This window comes from Festucalex cinctus, chromosome 11 (assembly GCF_051991245.1).
Source record: "Festucalex cinctus isolate MCC-2025b chromosome 11, RoL_Fcin_1.0, whole genome shotgun sequence".
NCBI classification, from domain to species: Eukaryota; Metazoa; Chordata; class Actinopteri; order Syngnathiformes; family Syngnathidae; genus Festucalex; species Festucalex cinctus.
Window position 1 is genome coordinate 14,937,958 of NC_135421.1, and position 26,876 is coordinate 14,964,833.

At 43.6% G+C, this 26,876-nt stretch overlaps 2 protein-coding genes and 1 long non-coding RNA gene across 8 annotated transcripts in view; 1 reads left to right on the top strand and 2 right to left on the bottom strand.

Moving 5' to 3' along the window:
- The first annotated feature begins 11,481 nt into the window (after window positions 1-11,481).
- On the top strand, window positions 11,482-12,927 carry LOC144030510 (uncharacterized). Its single transcript, XR_013287273.1, has 3 exons — window positions 11,482-11,776; window positions 12,218-12,446; window positions 12,721-12,927. It is a non-coding gene; the product is annotated as an uncharacterized LOC144030510 (long non-coding RNA).
- Window positions 12,928-14,919: 1,992 nt separating this feature from the next.
- hpxa (hemopexin a) lies at window positions 14,920-21,650 on the bottom strand. Its single transcript, XM_077537016.1, has 9 exons — window positions 21,498-21,650; window positions 20,582-20,598; window positions 18,986-19,221; window positions 18,556-18,709; window positions 18,265-18,477; window positions 18,094-18,189; window positions 17,576-17,706; window positions 17,343-17,490; window positions 14,920-15,293 (listed from the first exon to the last, which is right to left on the bottom strand). The coding sequence occupies exons 1-9, from the start codon at window positions 21,617-21,619 to the stop codon at window positions 15,064-15,066; spliced, it is 1,347 nt and encodes a 448-aa protein (XP_077393142.1). The 5' UTR covers window positions 21,620-21,650; the 3' UTR covers window positions 14,920-15,063.
- A 2,817-nt stretch (window positions 21,651-24,467) lies between these two features.
- The window catches only part of itprid2 (ITPR interacting domain containing 2), a 44,197-nt gene continuing 41,788 nt past the window's right edge, over window positions 24,468-26,876 (bottom strand). For all 6 annotated transcript variants that reach the window (XM_077535877.1, XM_077535876.1, XM_077535875.1 and 3 more), the window contains one exon: window positions 24,468-26,279. In XM_077535877.1, the coding sequence (XP_077392003.1) occupies window positions 26,211-26,279 (69 nt within the window). In that variant the 3' untranslated portion in view covers window positions 24,468-26,210. The remainder of the gene's footprint in view (window positions 26,280-26,876) is intronic.

Sequence of the window (26,876 nt, forward strand, 5' to 3'; positions counted from 1 at the left end):
AAAATCATGAAATATAGTCAAAGGAAAATATTCAAACTTAAAAGGATGAATTCCAACACATGAAACAATAATAATTCAAAACATTGATAAACAAAATCTATTGAGAAAAATGCTTGCACTCAAAAGGCTTTACTATTATTATTATTATTAATATGATCATTTATTTATTTATTGATTGATTGATTTTTTTTTTTGTCCCAAATTTTGTGGTTAACATTTCAAAGTGTCGACAAAACGCTCGCTTGAGGGAGCGTTACAAAACGACATAAATAAATAAAATGACTTCAATATTCAATCTAAGCGAATCTAACGCTCGCTTGAGGGAGCTCACAAGTTTGTCGTTACCGTGGCGACGCCCGCTTGCCTGCCGGACCGCCTCCTCCACGCCGAGTTCAAAGGTCAAATGTCTCACATGCGTGCGCATCGTGATGTCATCACACCTCATGACATCGTCGGATTGAGCCATGCACACGCACACACGGATGTGTGCGTGTGTGAAGTAGCACTAAAGTGAAGTTTTTTTTGTTTTGTTTTGTTTTTGTAAAGCACACAAACTTGTGGACCCATGTGACCCATCCATCTGCTCACATGCACACACACGCACGCACTCGCCAAGGGCAAAGTGCAAGGTCTAAGTGTGTGTATGTGTGTGCGTGTGCGTCAGGTCTGGATGGAAGCCACAAGACTTCAGTGTGTGCCCCTGAGCCCCCCCCCCCCCCCCCCCCCCCCACCCCCCCAAACACTTGTTCGTTGGACTTTGTGCTGACCAGCAGAAAGTCAACACGTCAAGCCAAGGACATTGCGCATGTGTGCGTGCGTGTCCTTGGGGAAACACGAGAGCGGGGTCAACAATGGAGGCCGCACAGAAAGAAAAATGAGACGAGCGAGTGCGTTTTTGCTGTGATGTCATCATCATCAGGTGCGTGCGCACGTGTGCGCAGGTGCCATGGCGGCTCCTCATTAGCATACATTAGCATGTGTCAAAAATATGACCGAGCCGTTACACTTCCTGGCCCGCCGCCCACGAGCTCGCGCGAACGTGAGCGGCCTACTCAATTAACGCGCACGTAAAAACACACTCAAATGGCAACAATATCAATCACCAATCGGTAAAATATTGGTGTTCGTGTTTGGCAACGTAGGCCGGCTCTTATAAACGGACAATTTTTTGTGTAACATTACAAAAGTACATAAATAAATAAAATGACTTCAATATTCAATCTAAGCTGATTAGTCTTCTTCTTTGCCTGAAGACTTGCATCCATTTCCCCGCCACTCTTATGAGGCGCTCCCCCTAGTGGCCCATCAAGTAACTGCTCAAAAAGTAATGAACAATGGAGCCGTTAATAGTGGCTGTATATTCACTACAATTATCGCAATATTTGCATAGGCGTGTCAATAATCTATCGGGTAACAAAGTATCACGATTGATCGCGATAGATATATCGTCACACTCCTCCTAGCTAGCTATTTGTGCGCCAGCGTTTCCCAAGCGATGTGCACAATTTCACTTTGTTTCGACATCATCCATTTTGCAGTGACTGCTGCACAGGCCCAATTATAACTGTTGTCATTTTTATCATCATCATCATCATTATTATGCTAACTGAATCACATTTTGGGGGGAGCCAAACAAATTGTTTTATATTTATTTTTTTAGAAATGGCAAACAAATTAGTGCCATCATTAATGAATATTTTTAGAATCGATTAATCTGTTGGTTAGTCAATCGATTAATCGTCTAATCTGATTCATTTTAATTTTTTTTGCATTAAAGTGTATTACAAAAGAATTTTATTTCTACTGATTAGTGATTGGTGGTTATTTCGTACTTTGTATTCTTGTAGTGATTAAAAAAAGGTGGATTGATGTTGTACTATGATACCATCATTGTTTTCCATGCTTGCAAATGTCTTATTTCGATTCAACACAGAAGATAGTCTTCTTTCAAGTCATACAGAAATCAGTACATTATTGTTGATATGCTGAAATCCGGGTGGATTTGGACCATTTTCAATACAAAAACTACTCGATTATTAAAACAGTTGTCAATTAATTTGATAATCGATTACGTGAATAATTTTGATAGCGTTAATACAAATATGTTTTTTTTTTTATATTGATAGGTTGTGTGAGAAAGACAATTGGTTAATTGGTGGTGATTTGGATTGAAGGACAGTCGATATCAGTTTTGGCTTCGTTCTGCTCCTTCTCCAAAACAACATTCTGGATGTTGATCCGTGTAAAAGATCAAACCAAGCCACCTTTTGAATGACAACTGGCCAAAATCCAAAGCCTCATTTGTAGTCTTGCTAAAAAGAAAGCGTGTAGGTGACTCCGGTCCAGTCCAGCGTGGACGTTTTATCAAAGAGCAGCGGCCCGGCCGGCGGCCCCCCGCTGGGACCAAACAGACGCGTGTTTACCGGGCCGCTGTCGTCATTGCGGGAGTCTTGTCGCGCTCACACTGTGCGACACGCCGGCGGCGCTTAGCCTGGGCCCGCGCCGCATGCTAATGCCGCCATGTTTAATCAGGAGACAGATTAGGAGAGTCAGTCCATCTGGACCGCGTCGAGAAGGCGTTGCCGACTTTCAACAACAACCATGACCACATCAACTTCTGGTGGCAACTTCCACTGCTTCTTGTATCTTTAACAGGGATTACTAACAGTGTTTACGTTCCAGAGCAGCCCCGTTTTCACGTCAGCACTTATTTTCTTACAAAGCACAAAATAATTCGTGAAAATTCACATTCACCCTTGCAGGACCTTTTTGAATTGTTCTTTTTGTGTTTTTTTTTTTTTTTTTTTTAAGTCCAATGAACTCAATTGCTCCCAAAAACGTATAAATACGTTCTATTTGAAATGCTTTCAGTGTCCCAAATACGTATTTTAACGGCTGTTTGAAAGCATTATATAAATAAACTTGAGTTTGTTTTTTTTATGCTATAGCATACAGAAGGCTTTGATGCAGCCTCTCTACTGAAGAGAATGCTTGAAGCAATGGTAGTTATTACCAAAAAAAACAAAAAAAACAGCCAGCGGGTGGCAGCAGAGTATAAGAGATCAACCAGGGCCATGATGAAACAAGCTGATTTCCCCACACTTCTATGCAGATTTGTGAATAATGATGCAAAATCAGTCAAAATCCAAGAAAATGGCCACAAGCAAAGGGGGTTGCTTCACTCAAAATGGGGGCGGGCGTAGCGAGGCGACAGCAAAGAAGCATTTTGTGTGGGTTGCCCACTAGCGGCGCAGCAGATTCCACAAGTCCACAATCCAGTGGGCTCTTTCGGCTCAAAAGGTTTTGCTCCTTTAGCTCTCGCCATCAAAATACAAAAAGGAGAACAGGACCCGAGATACAGTCAGTCAAACGCCATCTTAATTAAAAACTCAACTGAACTTCACCACAGGCAGAGGTCATTTAAAGGCACAGACAAAATCTTTTCTGGGCTAGGCTGTATTCTTTTATAAGAACTTATTTTGACAAAGATTTTGTTTTATTTTGGAAGAATGGTATTTTTGGTGCGGAACGAAAGTGCGTGGGGCGGCGAGGAGGACGCGTTTCGCGCGTTGGGACGCGGTGCGCAGCAGCGAAAATCCGCACATTCGCATATTCATCGAAGTTCAAAAAATGTAACTTTTTCCGCGTTTCCCCTTCACGGTAGCCAATCCGCTTCGAGTACGGGCCACGTCACACACAGCGTCCTCTCTATTGTCACCCGGAACGCAACAACATGGCCAGCCGTGACAGAATGATGACCAATAAAGTGCTGCTAGGTCTGTTTACTTGCTTTTGAACTGTACCGAGTTAGCAGCAGTGCTTATTATTAATGCCAAAGCTATTTTTTAGCACAAATGCCGGCAGCCCGATCGCCACTACAAAAGCGAAAAGACAAACAACTTCTAGCGGAAGGATCAGCTGGCTGCAGTGCGTCAATTAGCCGTCTACAGGGCACCGCGCAGTGATACAAACGAACAGAAAAGTAGTGGCTGGCGGTAATGGCGTCTGACTTTTTTCAGAAAAGGAGTATTGTGATGCAAATGTATCACGCTTTTGAACACAAATAGTTTTTAGAAGAAAAATGCTTTATTTCCGAGATCCCAGCCAGCTTGCTGGACTATTTTCCTCTCGTCCAACACCGGACCAGAACTCGTGTCACAGAACACTGTCAGGGGTAAGTCAGTGCTGATCGCACACACTGGAGGTGAGGAGGAAATTGAGATTCATGTTAAAAAAGCCGAACGATCCCTTTAACTGGCGCTAGCTTGCAGCAGTTTTTCACCAAAACTTCACCGGTTTGGAAATACTTCAAAATTGTGAATCTTAAACTAAAAAAAAGCATTTTTGTGTTTTATTTTGAGCGTTAAGACTATTGAAGAGTGACTGTGCTGTTTTTTTTGTCAAAATTAAAGGAAATATATTTGTTTAAAAATAGCTTTTAGTGATTTTTTTTTATTTGTCAAAATGTACTACTGGTATCGGCAGTTGGTATCGGTATCGGTGAGTACTGAGGGTCTGAGTATCGGTATCGGTCTGAAAAAAAGTGGTATCGAACTCGCGAAGGTAGAGTTCCAGTTCGCCTTTTCGGATTTGGTGAGAACGTAGCATAACTGTTAGCTTACTAAAATCTTTTTTGTTATTTTAAATAACCAACATAATCTGACAGGTGCAAAACTCGCATCCACTCAGTCTGGAATTGGATTATATTGTAGATTTATTTTTTTATTGTTTAATGAATCTGCTGACTATTTTTATTACGCCTAAAAAAAAAAAAAAGTTTGTTTTGTTTTTTTTTTGTTTTTTTTTCATTACACATGACAAACCCCACAAGATAAAGAATAATCAATGACTGTCAGGTTCAATTTTACTGGCACAAATCCAAGTCCTGATTTAGCAACAGCAGTTGTGCCTTGGCTCCTCCCTGTCCCCTCGCCGCAAAATACGTCTTCTTGTGTTTTTGGGACAAAACACAACACAGACTATCTCAATGTTGCCTGACATCTTTTTTTCTCCACACAAACATGCGCATTGTGCGTGCGTGCGTGTGGCTGAATGCGTCCATTCTACGCTACCGTCAATGCGTCAGTGTGCAAATGACACACACACACACACAAAACGCTGTCTCACGAGCTAGCATGTTAGCATCTGTTAGCATCTGTTTGTGTCTTGATCCCTGCGCTGTCCGGTGTCATTTGAGTGCACAAAATGGCCGCACAGCACAGACGCGCTCTCTGAGCAATTAGCTGCTACGCTGAGGCCTGCTGGGAGTGGGCGTGGCCTGGCACCGCGATTATTCATTTCCCTCAGGACGGACACGCGCGCTCGCGCACTGTGCTCAAGTTGTCACTGTGTCCTTTAATGAGGCCGCGACGCTCCCAGCGGTTCATTTAGCAACTTGCCTGGCGCTGACATTTACACACAAATTAGCACCTGCAGTGCGCGTTTGCGTGTCTTCATGAATTCAAATACATTTTTGTTGCACTGTTTGTGTTTTGTTGCGTAACAACGGAAAATTTGATGCCAGCTTGGTTGGGCCCGTCTACATGACATTTTGCGTTGTTAGCATGAAGCTTAACAGCTGCCACCATAATCGTGTCTCAAATGTTTGCTCACAAATCAAAGCAAAAAAATAAAAATAAATCACAGGGTTGGTATATTCCTTTCGTCAATCCGAACGAGCGTCATGCATACACTTCATTTGTAATGGCGAGGCTGCGTGCGGCAAAGCGCAATTTGCACATGCTCTGTCTGGACGTAAATGACGTCATGACGTCGTCGTTTCCACCCACTAAAATGGCGGCGTCTCCCCAGAGCTTGTCTAAGAAGGGAGAACTTGATTTCAAGTACTTGTAGCTACACCCTGGTCAATCGTCATCATAATTCATACTGATGTTTTGTGTGTTGTATTCCTCCAAAGAGTTTTAGATACACAGTCATTGAACACCACGCCACGCCGTGAAAACAAAAAGGAATAATATGAAAATTACATCAATAATTGCCATAAAGTACAAAATGTAATAAATATGCATGCTGTTATGGACACAATGATAGCAAATACTGTCAGTATTAACCAAATCTGAAATTAAAGCTCTTTTATGAAATAGACGAAATCTTTTGTAGTGCAAACCTTGTGTTTACAGTAGATACAGCATGTGCTAAGGTCTCAATAGCTAAGTTTGAGCTAGCTAGCTTAAATACAGTGTGTAAACAAAGGAACTTTTACTAAACAAATTAGCGTTTCAAAATACAACCGTTTCATATAATGCTCTTCAAATACAATAATTATTTACCGTGTGCGCCCTTGACCAGTTGTAGAATGTTTTTACTGCAATTTTATTTCTTCTTGTCGATCGCGTTGCTCTCGCTCGTCTCTCCTCCCGCTCTCGTCTCGATTTCCATATTGAGCGCGCGCTACGTAACATCCGCCCAGCCTAACAACATCCGGGTTAGGGGGCATAACTAAATAAAGTAAATACATTCGCGAATTTAATCTAATAACATTTTGCAAATTTATGCGAACATTTACAGTACTTGAAACTTTTTTTTATCAAGATGTTGCTTCAATAAAAGTGTTAACACTAATCACAACTACTGTGCTAAATGACGAATGAACTCCATCTTGATAAATCACGCGATCGACGTCCGTGTGTCCCCGGGGGCGGGGCTGACCCGATTAAACGGGAGAGGGGGGAAAGCATAAACAGAGGTCTTCATTCGGAATGATTTCATCCATCCATCCATTTTCTTGACCGCTTATCCCTCACAAGGGTCGCGGGGGGTGCTGGCACCTATCTCAGCTGGCTCTGGGCAGTAGGCAGGGGACACCCTGGACTGGTTGCCAGCCAATCGCAGGGCACACAGAGACGAACAACCATCCACACTCACACGCACACGCACACCTAGGGACAATTCGGACCGCCCAATTAACCTGCCATGCATGTCTTTGTAATGTGGGAGGAGACCGGAGTACCCGGAGAAGACCCACGCGGGCACGGGGGAGAACATGCAAACTCCACCCAAGAAGGCCGGAGCCTGGACTCAAACCGGAGTCTTCAGAACTGGGAAGCGGACGTGCTAACCACTCGACTACCGTGCCGCCGGAATGATTTCAATCAGATTTAAAAAAAAAGAAAAAGAAAAAAAAAAATCCAAAAATGTAAACCTGGCTGTGATGTTTTCCTGCCTAATTCAAAACGGCAGCAGAAGCACGATGCTACGTTTGGCAGCATTTTACTTTTTGTTGCCGTGAATCAAAAACGAACAAACAAAAAAAGGTCAAAAAGGGACAGCAACCGTCTTGTACGCGATGTTGATCCCGTCCTGATGGAGTCACCCGACTGGCCCGATTGTTGTGTGATGTCATTCAAACTTGCATCATAGAAATGCACACACACAAAAAAACAACAACAACTGGTGCCAGTCAGCACGTCCAGCTGCCACAAACAAAAACAACAAAGAAACACTTGTGAGGCCAGCATGCCGTCACCGAATGTGTTTGGCTTTTGTTTATTTGTAATGAATACAGGCTTGACAAAATATTAGGAACAGCTGTCTTTTTGCGACGCAGCATGTCAAAGACTTTTCATCTTGACGTTGGCATGTGTCAGGTGACCTCACATATGTGCGCCCCAAATGGACCCCCCTCCTCCCCCTCCCATCCCTCAGTACACCTGATCAGGTCTCAGGAGTTTGTGCATCCTCATTAGCAAATATTTTTCTCCTGTTTGTTAATTGCGTCCTTCTACACCAGCTGCCCCCTCCCCATGCACCCCCCACATCCCCAACACACAGCTCCCTAACAGCCACTAATTGTCATCATAAGGAAGTGAGGCCTGTCACAAGTTGGAGAACAGCCTGTGTAAATACACCGTGTGTATGTGTGTAGTCGAGAGACAACCCCCCAAGCCCCCGTCCCCCAAAAAAAGGTCCCAAAAGAGAGCTGAGGAAGCACAGGGGGCCCAAGAGGATGAAGGCTAACGTGCAAGTGTAGCTAATGACGCCAAGGAAAAGGAAAAAACGACCGATCGCTCGCTAACTCAAAAAAAGTTTAATAACAACAAAAACTTGAAGTTGTAAAAGGACAAACGAGGTCATCAGAAAGTCATTGAACAAACGGCGGTAATTCATCATTCTCACGTCCAAAACGGCCCAATGCGCCGCAAAACCGCAGAACTCGGTCCAGGTGACCAAAAACAACACCCAGCATCATCTTACATATAAAAGAAGAAAAATACTTTTGGCAGAATATTCACAGACTGTTTCGGAAGGTTTACATTCAGCGTAAATGTAAAGCAACATTTAACATAAAAAACATCGCACAACTGCGATAGGCTGGCAACCAGTTGAGGGTGTACCCCGCTTACTGCCCAAAGCCAGCTGAGATAGGCTCCAGCACCCCCCGAAAATAATTGAGAAGCACTGGACTAAGGCATTGGGGGCGGGGCAATCGTTTTTCATGGTTGAGGTTAGGGAAGGGCATTATGTCAATGAGAAGTCCCCACGATGATACAAAAAACAAACGTGAGTGTGTGTGTGTGTTTGTGTGTGTGTCCTGGTGGAGCTGAGCTGTCAGTGTTGTGCTGAACGTGCCAAGAAAAAGCAAAAGAAGCAGCTTGTGTCAGAAATGAAGCCCAAAGTCCACATGACCTTCCTGCCTCTGGGACTAACAAACACACACACACGCACATACACTGGGGAAACATTAAGACTGATGGAAAAAGAAAGAAAAGTGAAGAGGATGAAGATGAAGACAACCAGAAAGTCGTCCTTGGTCCTTGTCCTGGTCTAGGGGCCCAGTTCCGGTCTCGTTCCTGCTCACGTGTTGTTGTTCTGGTCCTTGGTGTCCTTGCACTTCTTCTGCTCCTGATCCTTGTAATTGACCTTCTTGTCCCACAACTAGTTCTTGAACATGCTCCTTGTCCCTGTTCATGATCTGGTCCAGATCATAATCCCTTTTTTTTTTTTGCTCCTTGTCCTGGTCCATGGCACAGTTCTGTTCATGTTCCTGCTCACTGGTGCAGGTTCTGGTCTCTTTTACAGTTCTTGGTCGTGTTTTGTGGTCCATGCCTCAGTCATGACTGTGTTTTCATTCTGGTCCTTGTCAATGTTCCAAGCCCTGGTTCTTAGACCAGTCTTGCTTCTGTCCCTGGTCTTGTCCTGCACCTTCCCCTGTTCTTGGGTCTGGTCATAGACCTTGACCTTGTTTTTGTCCTTGTTCTTGACCTGGCCCTTTTTCTAGTCTAGTGGTGGCCAAGTCCGGTCCTTGAGAGCCTCTATCCTACCCAGCCTGTTTTACGTGTCCCCCTCCTTCGGCACAGCTGAATCTAATGATCAGCTCATCAGCAAGTGTAGCAGAAGCCTGCTAAGGATCCTGATCATGAATCAGGTGTGTTAGTGGACAGAAACATGGAAAGCAAGCTCTGGAGGACCGGACTTGGACACCCCTGTCCTAGTCCTCCTTCTACAACTCTGGACTTGTTTCTGCTTACTGTTTCAGGTTCTGGTCATTTTTACAGTTCTTGGTCGTGTTTTGTGTTCCTTGCCTTAGTCATGACTGTGTTTTCATTCTGGTCCTTGTCAATGTTCCTGGTCATGTTCCAAGTCTTGGTTCTTGGCCCAGTCTTAATTCTGTTCCTGCTCTTGTCCTGCACCTTCCCCTGTTCTTGGTTCTGGTCATAGTCCTTGACCTTGTTTTTGCCCTTGGTCTTGACCTAGCCCTTGTCCTAGTCCAGTAGTGGCCAAGTCCGGTTGCACAGAAACATGGAAAGCAGGCTGGATAGTGGCTCTGGAGGACCAGACTTGGCCACCCCTGTTCAAGTCCTCCTCCTTGTCCTGATCCAAGGAACAACTCTGGGCTTGTTTCTGCTTACTGGTTCAGGTTCTGGTCCATTTTTAAGGCTTCTGGTCCAGATGTTTCTCACAGTCGTGACTCTTCTTCGTACTCGTCATTGTCTCGGTTCTGGTTCTTGTCACTGGTTCTTCTCATTTCCAATCTCTGATTCCTGGGCCAGTTTCGGGCTTTGTTCCCGGTACTGTTCCTGCTCTGTCTCACAGTCTGGGTTGTGTTTTACAGCTGACTGTTGCTGTCCCCGTTTTTGGTACATTTGGAGTGTGTTTGCTTTGATTTGTGGATCACTTTGACCACCTTCAACTGTTGTGAAATTTTGGGCTACAAAATGTGTGCAGTTTCTCCGTGTGCGTGTGCGTGTGTATGTGTATGTGTGTGTGTCACATCCAGAACTCATGTTCCACTCCGGTCCAATTACACCAGAAGGTCAAATATACCCTCTGTTCCAGATTCTCCACTCGCTCCCAGACGACTGTCCGTTGTTTGCGTCTGCGAGCGCTGTCAGTTTGACGGGGGTGCCCGGGTCACACGTGCCCGAGTCTTTTTTGGCGGTCACCGGTCCAGAGGGGCGGCGGGCCGAGACCATCTGCTCACCACAGCCAACATTTACCTGCCATGCTTTTGGCCACTGGCCATACGCACACACGCACATCGGGTCACGCCACACCAAACGACAGGCTGAGAGCAGATGTCCGTCAAGCCTCCTTGTCCACTTAATTAAGCAGAATCAGCACTCACACACAGACACAGGACTGGACTGGCACAAATAATCGGCACTAGCATTTTGACTTGTAGGCCCGAAGGCCCAGCCCGATTCCTGACTGCCCTTGGCTACCACCTAGCTTCAGTTTGATCTCAATATTTGAAATGGGATGAGTAGGCTGCTCCATCAAAATTGAGGGCTGCTCTCTCAGGGTAAAATGGAGGAAAATAAGCATTGAATTGCACCACATGAACCCCAAAAGACACCAGCCCACCGGGCATCTGCCCTCTACGCCAGATGGACAGTCCAGACTTGCTGTCACAATCTTAAAGACAAATGCAATTCCTTTTTTCCCCCCCACATTTTTAATTTCAGAGTTCAGAACAGCTCCTTGAAATCAAAGTGAACCTCAGAACCGGAACTCCAAAACTGAATGTCGTCCTGACAATTGGACCTAATTAAGCAATCCTCAGAAGTGGACATCAAATATGGACTTCGGAATGGGACAAAAAAAAAAAAAGGTCCTCAGAACTGGACTGTCGAACTTGAAATGATGAAAACAAAAGCAGGCCTCAGAAATACACCTGGGAACTACTGCTAAAAGCTACAAATGCTACATTAGCCTATCAGCATATTTAGGTCAGTTAGTCATATCAGATGGCTTCATATGAGGCACATTATTGTTCAATCATAATTCTTCATTTTGTCATTGTTAAAATTATTCTTTCCACGTAGATGACGTAGATCAGTGGTCCCCAACCACTGGGCCGCGGACCGGTACCGAATAGTAAAGAATAAAAACAACTTACTCTACTTCAGGCTCATTGAATAGCCGAGGCTTTATAATGTTTTATTTTGAAAAGTGACCGGATTCTCTCAGTTTTCGACGGCCTTTGAGGAACGTCAGCATGCTAAGGATCTCAGTATAGGTCGCTTGCACATGTCGTCACTTCCGCCTCGGATTTCTCGTAGTCGCCATGCTGGGTGGCCTCCATTAACGAAGCGATTCGGTCTAACACGTATCTATCACGTTTGTTTTCTGCGTTTAAAATGGTACATTGTTGCTGCATCGTTGGCTGTTCGAACAAAGCCAAGGGGGAAAATGGTCGGTCTTTTTTCCGAATTCCGAAAATAATTAGGAACCAGGGTCTGGAGACAGAGGAGTGCGGACTCCGGAGGGAAGTCGTTACTTTGGGCTCGTGTGTGCAGCGATCACTTTGTGAGCGGTAAGCTTGTTTACCTTTATTTAATGCATGAGGATTAATAACGTTTCGACCGCCCATATATGGGCAAGTTGCTTATGTTTTGGATTCATGAGCATGCAAGTTCGGTAGTACAAGCTGGCTAGCGGACGTTAGCCGAAAGCTAACATCGAACATTTTCACCCAAGTAGTGCCAGTGCAAAGTGTTTACTGCTGAAATTGGATTGATTAGTCTTGGGCTCTTAATGCCGATAACATGTTTTTTGGTGGCAAAATGTAAACTTGGAAAAAAAAAGAGACAGAAGGGGCTGATGCAAGAAAACAGACCCCCGGGGGTGATGCAAGAAAACAGACCCCTGGTAGCCTACACATCATGCTAAAGAACTCATTCACGGCCACCCTACTGCGGTAAAATAACCAGTCTTTCCATATTTTATTTGTTTATATATTTGTTTATTTTAACAGGTCGCCCTGCGCCCGTTTTTCTGTCCAATCATCCCGACTGGGCTCCAACATTAAAGTTGGGTCCCAAGTTACAACATCTATGTCTCAGCCCAGTCGGTGCCAAGATATGAACGTGCACAGGAGAGACAAGCAAAGAAAAGACGACTCGAAGTGGCAGATTGTTGCAGTTATGCAGCCAGATGGCTCCAGTAACCTGTACTCTCAAGTACTGCTGACATCATTGACTCTGGTATGCCACTCAGAATTCATTACATGATATATTGTATGCATGAGTGAATGTATGTGTTTGTTTGTGTGTGTGTACACGCACCTTATATTTTAGAGACATTTGGAAGTGTTTATAGAAATAAGTATTTGCCTGTAGCAATGTTCATACATTAAAAAATGCAACAAAATGTGTACATTTCTTTTACACTGACAAAAAAACTATACTACTTTACTATATTAAACCTATTATTGGTACCGTATTTTTTTGTGATTTTTTTCTTTATTTTTTTCTTTAGGGATCTCATGCCACACCGACTTGATTGCCAATGACATGATGGAAACGAAGGCGAGCATCAAAGCATTGGAGGAGGACAACATGCGACTGTTTGTTTGGCGCTAATAAAGGCAGCGTTTATACAAATTCTATTGTTGGGTTTGTTTACAAAGCTATACATAATACAAATGACAGGATTTGACTCAATGTGCAATATGGTCCCTCTTAAAGTAATAACATAAATCTCTATTATTTCTAAAAGCACAAAAAATGAAGTGAATAATGATTAGATGTAGTAATTTCAGGGTTAAAAATTGAACTGTTAATTAATGTAGTTTATTTTAGCACAGGTGCCTACCATCCTGAGATGACGGTATGATGTAATGTTGATGGGGTACGCAATGACTTTCATTATGCTATGTACAGAGGAAAAAGTTGCTCTCTTTTAAATTTGTTTAATGTAAGACAAGTACCAGTACTGTGTTACAGTTTTCCCAATAATCCTTGTTTCACACTTGTCACAAAACCACTGTCCTTTTGGCAGTCTAGATTGGCACACTTCAAGTGATATCATTTGATTTTACAATCTGCTGCAGCACAAAAAACTACTTTATTCCGCATCTTTGAAGTACATGAGCAAGTGGTAGGTGACAGCGGCTGAGCAGGAACACTGGAAGTCCACTGCTGATCTAGTAAATGCTCTCCCGAGCAGTTCAGGTAAGGAGGGGATTTTGGGAAAAAAAAACTCTGGCTTTTCCAACTGGCCAAAACGAGCGATCTGGGTGGACTCGCTCAATCACACTTTGTCCACACCACAAAGTCGCAGAAGTCCGTCCAGTTAAACTCATCTGTGCCTGAATCTGAAAATATTACAAACATTGTAATGAAAATATGAAACATAGAATTCAATAAGAAACTACAAAAAGTAAAGCCATACATACCTGGTAATAATATTGGTGTTGTCGTGACAAGTGATGGGAATTGTTGCCATCCGGCACCAGACAGAAATTGGGTGTTGTGACAGCCTCCTTAACCGTGAGATCATAAGAAAAGCTGTCAGTATGCTCAGTAGTTACCATGAACACGTTTTATTGTACTGGAAACTGAAACTAAAAATACGTCCTCTGAGAGTGGTTAACCTTAACCATTTAGAATAAGTTGATTAAGTAACATGTAACTAGTGAAAGGGTAGCATTAAATTTAATTAAGCCACGGGGAGGCTGTGCATAGTTACTTTTTATTCTTATACGCTCTGCCATATTTGCCTGTTATAAAATTATTAGAAAAACCACATCAGGTAAAGCCAGCTGTGCATGTAAACACAATGATAACAGGAAGCCTGAGAACAAATCAACATTTTTGTGTGCAGAATTACCAACACCATGTGGTTTACTTACGTGCAACAGCAACCGTTTCTTCTGATGCGATGTTAAAGTTTACACTCTGTATCCACCCGCTTACAAAATAATTGTAAGCCTCCAGGGATTTGTTGGCGTGTTATGGAGCATGTTGTCAACACGAGGTAGGGAAAGATGTCCAGAGATGTCACATTTGGCCAGCAAGCTTTCTCCGTCAAAAAAAAAATCACCCTTGGTCAGGACGTAATTAGGATCAATCCCGCCACACAGAGACACCTTCTGCCTGTATCGTTGTTTTTGATCTTCCGGTAAATCGTGAAAATACTGCGAAAATTACATCAGGTTGATAAGCTCTACCGTGTAACTCGCGAGTGTACCTTGTGAACCGGCGGACACCCAATATGGCGCCCGAAGGAAAAACTCCCATGATGCATTACGATGTGCAAGCGACCTATTCCAACCCGAATGCTTCCTGAAAAATACTGGCCACAGGTTTGTCGGAGTACCAATTGTGAATAGCTAAGATGTTCATCTACTAATTAGAAGATATTTTTAGTCATAAATGGTCAAATAAAAAGCCTATTATAAAGATATTTTGGGGGGAAATCCTCCATATTGCAGCTTTAAAATGACTTTCTTACCATTATCTCAATATTTGCTCTACGAACTCAATAAACTACATTTGAAGACTTTGGATTTACAAGCACGATCATCTGTTGTTCATTATTGTGTGACTTTTTATGAGTCAATGAGTAACAAGGTCCATCTCGGCTGCCAGTCAAAATTGGAGTTGTGGCGTCCCCTGGTGGACACCAGAAACAAAAACAAAACACTGGAATGACGACAAGAGGGAGGTCGCCGAGTGCGTCTGCTCAATATTTATTGATAACAGCAGTGTACAAAATCTCACATTAGTGGGGACTGGACTCTGTCTGAGTTGATCAGACACGTTGCTGAGTCCAAAGTTGGATCCTGCTGGCGGGGGGAAAAAAAAGAATGGCGGCTTTTCAGTGGTCACAGCCAAACAGGTCCATGGACACTCGGTGCTGCTCCGGGATAGCCTTGCCGGCCACGAAGAGCTGGATGCTATCAAAGTGGTAGAAGTGGTTCCCGACGATTACGCGCACGCCGTGAGGGTCGCACATGGCGGCGTCCACCTTCTTGATCAGAGACAGAGGACGCTCGTTGCTGGCCACGTGAGGAGTCGCCTTCAGATCCACGTCGTAGATGTGATCGCCTGAAAAGACAAAACGCAAGAGATCAGAATCGATTTTATTTAAATTATTATCTACTGTCTTGTATTGTTAATTGTATCCACCATTTTTAAATTTCGTCTCAGTTTGAGTCCAGTTTTAATCATGCTTGTTAGTTTTTAACCATAGTTAGTCAACCGCATCCCGTTTTTATTTAGACCATTTTCTAAATTAAACCATTTTCATTTTCATTTTAGTCTTTATTTTAGTCCAAGAAAACATCATTTTAGTTATCTAGTTTTAGTCAACAAAAACTGTCAACTTTGTATTCTAGTTTTAGTCAGGACAATCATTTAATTTCGTCAACGAAAACTAAACAAATTTTTTTTTGTCAATGCACATTTTTCACCGGACTAAAACTAGACTAGACTAGACTAGACTATAACCCTCATTAATAAACAATAAGTGGGACTAAATCAGTCTGCATTTTCATCGATTAATGAAGATGAGACAAAAATGTACTTCATTTCATAAAAACTGGACTAAAATCTATGGACATTTTGGTTTGTGAACAAAAACGAGACAGAAATGATAGGATTTTGTAAAATCTTGTCTGTGCTAATCGGTCACTGTTTTCATAAAAAAAGATGAGAGAAATTTTATGTGAAATACTTTGAGATCCAAAATGTTCAACATAATCTGCTGACCCCCCCCCCCCCCCAAAAAAAAAAAAAAAAAAAAAACTAAATAAAAGGGTTAACACTACTGTCTTGCCCTTGTTTGTATACTGGGAGCGCTGTTCATGTTGTACCCGATTTGGCCACTTAGAGGCAGTGTGGTTCCGTGCGTTCTGATACACAGTGAAGATGGTGCCACATTAAGGAGAAGAAGGAAAAAGTCACGATCAAGTTATGCCAATAAAAGTTGATTTTTTTTTTTTTAAATGTTTTTTTTTTTTTTTTTGCAGCGTAGGAAGAGCATATGCCGGTGAGTCTTTTTCAGATGCTTCTTTGTATACATTTCTGAAGCGTCTTGTATGAATAGCCGTTCTTTTGAAAGATCAAATTGCTGCGAGTAGCTCGCTAATTATCATTAGCCAGTCAGCCTGGAGTAAATCATGACAATTATTTGCTCATCTAGTCAAGCATTATACTGCTCATTATTATTATCATATCTGACTTATTGTGTGGAAATCTGGCATATAAAACAAATATCGACCCTGTTGTTTTCAAACTGCAAAAACGAGCCATAAGAATTATTAATCGGTCAGAATATGGAGAACCAACACATTCACTATTAAATTTAATACAATGAAATTTTATGACTTAGTCGAGTTTAAAATATCACAAATAATGTATCTTACATCAATTCACCCACCCCCTTTTTTGTTTAATCACTATATGAATACAAAGTACGAAATAAACACCAATCACTGGTTAATAAACAAAATTATTAAAATCAAAATAAAGTATATCAAAGCAAAGCAATTCAAAGCAAAGTTCAAGAGCATTATTTAAATCAGATATGAGCTAGTAAAATTGCAGGAATGTAATTTTTTTTTTCAGTGTACCAGTATGAGTGAAATTGTGTACGTGAGGGTGTATTATTATTGTGTATGCCTATGAATTTCATATACATACGCTCTTGGCAAGTGTACGTACATGTCAAAGTGCAGTTGTATACATGAGCAAGATTACACATTTTTCTTTTATTGAAATATATGAACCTATTGTAGTAATTAATGAAATAAGTCAACAGATACAAAGAATAAGGGGTAGGACTAGATAAGTTTTCAATTTCTTCCTACTCCTTTTCAACATGTAAACTGTCACTAATGATTGCATAAGTTTCATCTTTCTTTTGTTTTTTTATCTGCTACTTGTTTATGTTTCCATGTTTAATAAATAAACAAACAAACAAATCTATGAAATGAAGCAGAAGTCATTGTCAATCAAATCATTTTGAATTAATTCTGAATCGAATCGCAGACCCAAAATTCGGAATCGTGACACAGTCAAAGATTCCCTCCCCTAATAAGCAAACCAACTTTTGTGAGTGGCTCCCTCTTTCCAAACGGCGGTCTGATAGTTTACCTTTGATGACGTGAGCAGTGTGTTCATCCCCGCAGACAAAGGCGGCGTCAATGGGACCCTCCAGACCCAGTTCGTCCTTCACGGGTTTTGGGTAACCCTCCGCAAGGACGTGCGGCTCGCTGACCTTGTACTTATACAGGTTGTTGTCCTGCAACAAGAGACGCCGCAACATCGTCAACAACCTTTATCATCATCATCAAGACCCAAGACCAGGAAGCGGACCGCAAGCAAACCTTCATCATGAAGAGGTGGTCCTCGTAGGAGAAGACAGCGTCCACCTCGCTGTGAAGTTCCTTGAAGGACGTCTCGATGGTGTCGGCTTTCACCGTGTCATTGTTGCCGTCTCGCTGCAGGAAATAATGACCTGGGCAAAGAAGGACAAACCGCTAACTAGCTTTGGCGCTAAAACACCAGATCCAGGTCATTTCAAGTCACTTGTTTGCCCGAAGTACGATTGTTGCCCGGCCGATTTTTGTAACTCTTATGTTGCTGGGCAGAATTCAAAAGATGTCTTCACTTTCACCCAATTGCTGTCGAGTTTTTTGCGACATGGTTGCCAACCAGAATGAATGTTGCTAGGCAGAATTGCGAGGATTTTTATTTTTGAACCTGATTGGATCCTTGTTGCTTGGCAAAGTTCAATCTGACAAAATGTCACTTGGCAGACGGTTAGCTAATGTTTGACCCCGCCCAATTCGGGATCACTGTCCATTGGCCGCTTGTCGCTAGGCAGAATTTAGCACTCGCTCACCTCTGAAGGCGTACAAGTTGCCCGCGTCGTCCGAGGTGATGGCATCCAGGTGGACGTGGCTGCATCTCTCACGCTCCAAGTCGTCGGTTTCGCCGCCTGTACGTTAACGTATAGCCTCAAGCTAACTGCGGCGAATCTCCCGGCAACTCCTCTGAGTATGACTTGACTTACTGTAGTTGGAGCACCTCATGAAGAAGTCACGGGCCTCCTTGGGGTACCTGCCATGGACCTCTCCGGTCTTGGAATCAAACTTGGAGAACTGGTGCCCGTGGAAGCAGTAGTAGTGCTCCATGTAGCGGAAGGCGGACGTGCAGTTGGCCATGGTCTTGAACTCTCGGTGCTCCACTTTCTTGTTGCCCACATGGAAGTGGTAGATCTCATGCTCTGTGGACGACAGGAGTCGTTCAGCGTTTGTAGAAAGAAGGATGAAAACGGCGGGCGGGCACGAGTCTCCCAACCAACCCTTGAAGAAGATGACTTCGTTCTCTTCGCAGTCTGGCATGGGACACACGACGGCGGCGTCCAGGTTGTCCGGAATGCCCGGGAAGACTTCCGAGATGGGCTTGGGGAAGCCGTCTTCCAGCTTGTGCTTGTAGTAGGCAAACACTTTGTCACCCTGTGGGGAAAGGAAACATCTTGCACGAGTCCGTTTCCGGCACACTGGACACAATTCATATTTTCGGTTTTGTCACAGTGGACACTTGTTACCAGGCAGGATACCGATCATACGGGTCCGTAATGCTTAGCAACTGGTAACTTTTTTTTTTCGGATCACACGCTTTTTGATCCACTGGGAATTGTTGCAACACAGAATCACACATTTTGCCTTATAAAACTCTTTGACAGCCAAAAACGTTTAATGACTTATTCTAAAATCCGAATGAATACGTACAATGAAGAAGTAGACGTGGTCGTGGTCCTCGGCGTTCTCAAAGTGCATGCGGAAGGCGGCGTCGATGTGGTCTAGCGGATGATCGGCGGTGTCCAGCTCGGGGAAAGACCCGTTGAGCAGCTCGGCTTTCCCGTGGAAGCCCTTGAAAAGGTAGTGGCCCTTGAAGAAGAAAGGCATGCCCTCCTCGCTCACCGTCACCGCGTCCATCTCCAGACCCAGACAGCGGTCCGGGACGTCTGCACAAAACGCTCACTGTGAGAACAGCGTTAACAAACACTCGGCTATAGAATGTGGCGGCCATTTTGAAATGCTGTTGGAATGGAAAGTGCCTCAAATAGCGAAAACTGAAATCACTTCCACCCACCCAAAAGGTTTGCGTTGACACAAAATGGCGGCAAAACACGATTTAGGAAGCCTGTCTACTCGTTTCAAATGCTGCATTGGAGAATGGTCAGAAGTCGGATATACCCGAGTTGGTTTTTTCCCAGTTGCGACCTGAAAGCGTTTGAGGCGAAAGTAAACAACCAAAAGGGCGGATAGTAATAAAGTGATTTTTATTTTGGTCCTCAAAACTCATTTTGACCTCCAGCAAACTGATCTTTTCGCAATTTTGCTTCATTTATTGTTTTGATCTTATTTCATAAGCATTCCATACAATTAAATAGTATAATTTCACGCAGGGAGATAGCAGCATACTGTCACGTACGCTTTGTTACGTCGAGTTCAGTCGAATATTTATCAAAAAAAGCTATCTAGTTTTATACTGAGTAAAGTGTGTTTTTACCATTCACGGTCTGTGGTCGCCATTGTAGAGTGTCGTAACTTGTAGTCCGTCAGTGAAGTCGGGCTCCTTTTTTTTCCCGACTTCGCAAGTGGAATTTCCGGGTTCAAGGGGGCGTGTACACTGTACACCTGTACACACTTCCTGCTTTGAACTCGGAAAAGTCCGACTTCCGACCATCCTCGAAATGCAGCAGGTGTACGGGAATGCCCCCTTGAACTTGGAAAATCCACTTGCCAAGTCAGGGGAAAAAAAAAAAAAAAAGGACCCCGGACTTCACCGACGGACTACAAGTGACGTCACTCTACAATGGCGACCCGTTCGGAAACACAGACCGTGAATGGTAAAACACAATTAGCTTTCTTCATTTATAAATATTCAACATAACTTGACGTAACATAACGTACGTGAAAGTGTGCCGCTATCTTCCTGCATGAAATTATACTATTTAATTGTATGGAATGCTATGAAATAAGATAAAAACAATAAATGAAGCAAAATTATGAGAAGGTACATTTGCTGGAGGTCAAAATGTGTTTCAAGAACCAAAATAAAAAACAATTTATCACTATCCGCCATTTTGGTTGTTTACTTTCGCCTTGAACGCTTTCGGGTCGGAACTGGGAAAAAACAACTCAGATATATCCGACAATTCTGGAATGCAGCAAAACTCTCCAGTCACTACAAAGTGTTTTATACATTTGGTGGAACTATCTAGCTCCAAAACAATCTCTGAATCATGAAAAGTGAATCAGTGATTCGCAACACAGTCAAGACGATGACGAAGGAGCAGGCGGAGGTGGAAGTTCACTCACCATGATGGTCGTCATCGCTGTCGGAGAAAACAAAGACAGGTCACGATTGTGTGTTTAAAAACCAAAAAACATTCCAGTACACACAGGTGTCAAAGTGTCAAACTCAAGGCTCGTGTCCATGTGCTTTTTTGCAGTTAGCAACAATTTGTTATACACTTCGGCTGGATTTGTCAATATTCAGTACAGTAGAGTATCCATTACAAATGTTGATACACCCAACAAAAATATAAATGCAACACTTTCAACCTCATTTTACATTATCCTTTACATAAATGTCTTACAGAGGATTAAAAACAATAGGCAATAATAACTATAGCTAACAAAAATGAGTTCCTCCCCCACCAACATGCAACGATTTCCATCGGTCAGTCCTGCCTGCAACATCATTTTTTACTTCATACTTTTGTTCAATGCTTCGGTGCCATCTTGGAAAGTTTGCAAAAACACTAAAAAAAAATGGAGCAAATAGCTCAATTCGTTTGATTTATCGTTTGTTGAGGACGGCTTCTTCTTGCCTGTCACCAAACGTCACCGGCATCCGTAGATGAGTTCTAGTATCGAGATCCGATTTTCACATCAAAGTAGTGACATGGGATCATTTCAGGGTCGCGCTGGCTTGATGTCGCCAATCCGTGACCTCTAAGCTGAGGTAACGAATCCGACCGTCGGGACATCGTTACCGCCCAAGGGTTGTGGAATCCAGCAGGTCTACCAAGTCAAAACCCCTGAAATGGACCGACTTGAGCCACAGGTGCTTCAACTCAACATGAGGAGAAGCGGCTGTGGCTCAAGCCAATCCAGGCAGACTTTTGGATTCCCCAACCCCGGTTTCCTCCACACTTGACCAGAATAAATATCGACTCTTTCACCGTTGCGAGCTATGCTTGACAGTCGGAAAGGGAGAGAAAAGACTTACTGGTCGGCCCACGCCGAGGCCAAGCACAGGCACAGGACGGTGGAGAGCAGGATCTTCATGGCGGCCTGACAAGAGCGAGCGAGAAAGACCCGAGGTGGCCACTCAACGGGTTTCCGTGCCATTTATAGCGTCAGACCAGGAGCGGTGGTGGGGGCCGTTCGATGGAGAACGTCGTGTCCACAAGATGCACCCGCCCACGTGGCCTGAACAAATCGATAACGCACGCAAGCAAGCACACATGCTCCCTGACATCCTTCGCATGGACTGTGGACGGTCGGGTCGGGTTCACGTGTCTTCTTTTTGGACACGCGAAGTGTCCTGAAGTCACTTTGCTTGAGGCGAACAGATCTGATGGGGACACGGGTCAAAAGCAGGCCCAGAAGGTTCCACAAGGTCCACAGTGAGAGGTAACTAACCCGGCGTGCTCGCGGGTCAGGCATACAAGCGGCCGTTGCGTAACGTGCGCCTCTCACTGAACATTAACAGAATTTGGCGTTTGATGGCGGCCGGCCGACCACGTTGAGAGACGGTCAACATCCAAATGCAGAAAAAAAAAATCAAACGTAATCAATTTCAGCGCCTTTTGGTCGGCCATCAAGCAGCCACGCCAACGCGCAAAATTCTCCTTCGCGTTGCTCGTCACATTTCATTCAGTTCGCTTCATTCAAATGTTGCCGTTTTGCCCCGTTGGCGACTTGTTGCTAGGTGGAATTCTTCTTGCCTAGTGGCCACTTTGTTGGGAGGGATCACTGGTTTCACCCCATGGGGTACTTTGGTGCTAGGTTGGATTTGTAGGGCTAACTTAACTTCCTGTACTTTTGCTGCTTGGCAGGGCTGGACTGGCACAAAAAAATTGTCCCTGTCATTTGGCCCCACTGGCCCAGCCTGAATCCTACCGAACACATAGTTCTGACACTGATGTTTGATCATGTTTCAGTTTCCTATCTATATTTGAACTGGATTAACAGACTGGTCCCTCTAAGTTGTGGGTCAGTCTTTTGGGGTAAAATGTAGGGGGAAAAAAAAATGCATCAGCAGCCAAAAGAGGCCGGCCCACCGGGCATCTGCCCTGTATGCCAAATGGCCAGTTCAGTCCTGCTGCTTGGTGGCTTTCATGATTCAAACTCGTTATGTCCCGTTTGATGAGATGTGTTCATTGACATTGCGCGCTTGCACATCATGACTCAATGTGGTGAAATATGACAAATGGGGAAAATAAAGATCACATGCTCTTGTCTGTCCTGGATGAGAGGCGGTCGGTCCTTGAACTCAGCGCGAGTTCAAGCTCGCATTTGCCGTCCGTACTGGACCTGGAACAAACTCAGCAAAAGGTCATGTTGGCTGTTTGCTGGACGCTCATGTAACACGCGGCCTCCCTCCTCCGCACACCACTTGCAAATATTGACAGGGGGCGCCGTCGCGTATTTCGCTTCATTCCTTATTAGTCACAATGCCGGATGAGTGGTTGGCACGTGGTTGTCGGTTCAAATGCAGGCTCTGGCCTGTCTACGGTCAGCACTTCCTATGCTGTTGGAATGTGAAGTGATTCGAGTCTTGACTTGACTTTCGGCAACGTTTTGAACGTCGCCTAAATTAGTGAAAATCTAAAATTCATATTCATTCATTTTATTCATTTTGCGATGACACAAAATGGCGGCAAAACACAATTTAGCTAGGCTGTCTACTCATTTCAAACTCTCCAGCCACTACAGCATTTGATGGAACTATCTAGGTCCGAAAATCTCTGAATCATGAAAAAATTTTGCCCAATAGGAATCTTGTTGCCGGGCAGAATTCATTGGCCTAGCTCATTTTTGCCCATTTGTTGCTAGGTAGAAAGTCACCTGCGTCAGTTGCCCAAATCAGGTGCAAGAAAGGAAAAAGCTGGCCACAGTTGAACCGGCTTGTTTACCTGTCGCTTGAATAGAAGCACCCGTGGCAGACTTTCTGGAAGTGGATTTGCCTGTGTGGCTTTTCTTCGGGTACTCTGCTTTGCCTGGCACGTTCCAAAATCACTCAAGACGCAACATTGTCCTTCGCTGTGAAAACTTGCTTGTCTTTTCCTGGCGACCCATCCTGACTTATTGCCCAAAGCCAGCTGGGATAGGCTCCAGCAAACCCTCAAGAGGCGAAGCTTAGTCTATAGCTTAGTAGTTAGCAGAGCGAAGGTGTCTCAGCTTGCTAACAGTTTGCTAACTTGGCCTCAAAGCAACTTAAAAAAAAAAAAAAAAAAACGCAGCACAAACTGGAAATGGGAGTAAACTTCCTTTACCCCGCATTAGCTACTAGTTGCTTCTCGTTTGATCATTTTTTGCCCGTTGGAATTTTGGTTGGAGCGCTTTTCAGAAGGATCGCTCATTTTGGCCTCAAGGGACACTTGTTGCTCAGCTCAAGTCATCTGGAGCAATCTTTTTTTGTTTTTTGGCTCTATTCTTTCTTCATACTTGTTACTGGGCGGAATTCATAGGACAATCTGACTTTGAGGCGGAATTCGTACGACGTGCTTATTTTTGCCCAATTGGTCACTTGTTGCGGGGCAGTTTTCAGAGAGGAATCATTTTTGCCTCTTGCTCGACAAGTCGCAGAACAAGTCACTTTTGCACTTGCTCATTTCATACTTGTTTGTTAGATATCACAGGGTGGTAAATTAGTTTTCACCTGTTGCTTGTGCTCGGAAGAAATGATAGGAGCGCAAGGACAGGAATCACACAAATAACTTTATTTTTTATTTTTTTTGGTGTTTTATTTTTTTGCCGGACAGAATTGAGAGAATACGCTCATTTTGCCCAAGAGGAAACTTGTTGGCGGGCAGAATTCAGAGGATGCACTCATTTTGCCCAATAGGAAATTTGTTGCTGGGAATTAATTGGGCTTGCTCATTTTTGCCCATTTGTTGCTAGGTAGAAAGGTTCATAATGATTGGCAAGGACAATTAAAACACACACATATGAAGAATAGTCGTGAGTCAAGTTCTAATGAAAATAAATACATCTTTTTATTAATTCTTATTTCTAGCAAGTGAGCCCTCCCTGCGATGACACGCGCACACACACGTTGGCTAAAAGAAAATTCCATCAGCGTGTTTAGAAAGACTCCCAATTATGGAAACAAACACACACAAAGTGAAGGAATGTGAACAACATCCAAGACGTATTGGCACGTTTAAATGAAAGGATGATGTCATCAATTCGTGGCGTCAGCTTTAAGGGAAAAAAAAAAAAAAAAAAAAGTATTGTTCATGAATCCCGATGATGTTATTTATTCCAATGAAAAATGCTAACATGTCCTCCATTTGATCATCATCATCATCGCCATGACAACATACGCACACCTGCCACGCGACAAAAACCTTTCGCCCGTTGTCAACTTCAACATTTCCACCTATAACAAACGTGTCTGTTGACATCACACGATAGCCGACCGTCACTTACGTGTCTGTACTCACGTTTACAAACATCATGCCAATAAAATGCCAGATAATGAAGAAACGACTCGCAAAACAGATGATGCTAAACCGTTAGCAATTTGACTCTCAACAATCATCTGACTTACGATAAACATTTGTCAAAGAAACTAGCTAGCGTCTTGTTAGCTGCTCACTTCACATGCCAGCTAGCTAAAGTGGGGCTAGCCCTGACATGCTGCTAGCATGCCTGTTAGCCAACACACAATTTCATTCATGTCCAATTTCAACCCAACTAGCTCAGAGTACAAAATCAACAATGCTAACAAATTAGCAACACAGCTAGGAAGGTTCATTTTTTTGATTGAAAGAAATCTTCTCTGGTTCTGTAGCTAGCAGGCTAGCCGCTAACGTGTCACTACAGCGTGTTAGTCTGCGTGTTAGCAAAGAGCTGAAAGATTTTATCAGCGGTTGCCTTTTGAACAACATCCTAAGTGGCTAAGAGCTAACGCTAACGATGAGCTGACGCTTCTTTCGAGCACTGACCATCATGGTGGAGCGTATTTCATGTAAACATCGCACACGCACGTATGCACACACGCATCCGTCGTGTTGTTGTGTGACAGTGTGTCGAATTGTGGTTAACAAAAACAAAAACAAAACAGAAAAGTGCTGTTGGCGTACTGGTCTATGGTTTAACTGGTCTCAGCTTGTCCTGGCCCTGCGTTCAGGTCCAAGTCCAATTCTGTGCTGGTGTTGTCTGGCCTGATTCTCGTCCCGGTCCTGGTCCTGATCGCCGGTTGGTTCCAGGTCTTGACGCGTCGGCAGTTTCCCGGTTTTGTTACGAGTCTGCAGGTCTGCTTTGCTCCCCTGTTGACTGGAAGTGGCCTTGCTTGCTGGTCCACTTCAGTGGTTTTGCTTGGATTTGACGGGACCGGGCCTGTTTGCTAGTACCGGGCCTCACCGACTGGTGCAGCTAACTGGTCCTGGTTTTATGTTTTCGGTCCTGATGAGCCATCAGGTTTTACTCATTCAAAGTGGTCTCAGTCTTTCCAAGGGGTGCTGCTGATGTGTGCTTTTTTTGTGTCTTTTCTGGTCTTGGTGTTAGTGTCGGCAGGTTTTTGGAAGAAGTGAAGGGGGGCAGTTAGCAGCAGTTGAGACCATCAAAAGTGCCGTAAATCCAGCAAGCAAAAAAAAAAAAAACGTTTGTTTCCCTTGGTGGTGGCTCTTTTTGCTTGTCGGCTGCTGTACAGTGTTGTCGACATTCAGTGTTGCAGTCGGGGGGGGGGGGGGGGTTGGGGGGGTGAGGGCTACACGTGGTTTGCCCCGGGGGCCACCAACAGCTCGTTCAACACTTCCTGCGTCATGCTCTCGCCCATCTAAATAAAACAACACAACAACGGCGTCAAACTCACTTTGCAGGAAATATGTTTTTTTTTTTTTTGTGTTTTTTTTTGGTTCTCAAAATCAATCAAACTTTTAGACTGATTTTGCAAGGCCCACAGAATATTGTCTTCTATTGCTAACAAAACATGGAAGCTACCAAAAGAAAGAATAAAGTCTAAAATTAAAGTATATTTCTACTTGTTTCCATTTTGCAGCAATTAGCATTAGAATATAGCCAAGTTTCATCGATGTTCACATTCCTGGTGAAAACATTGACAAAAAGAGCTTGTTGCAACATGGCCCTGGTTGATCTCTTATTCTCTGCCGCCACCTGATGGCCGTTTGTGTAATAACTACCATTTCTTCTACTGTTCTCTGCAGTTGAGAAGCTGCATCAAAGCCTTCTGTATGGTCTAACATAAAAAAAACAACAAAAAACCCCACTAAATATGTCTTTGAACACGTAAAACATTTAAAATGGAACGTATTTATATGATTTTGGGAGCAAATGAGTTAACACCTTGTAATTTGACAAAAAAATGTTTTTGCAAATATAAGAGTGATGAAAACGTTTTCAAGTTATGCGTTAT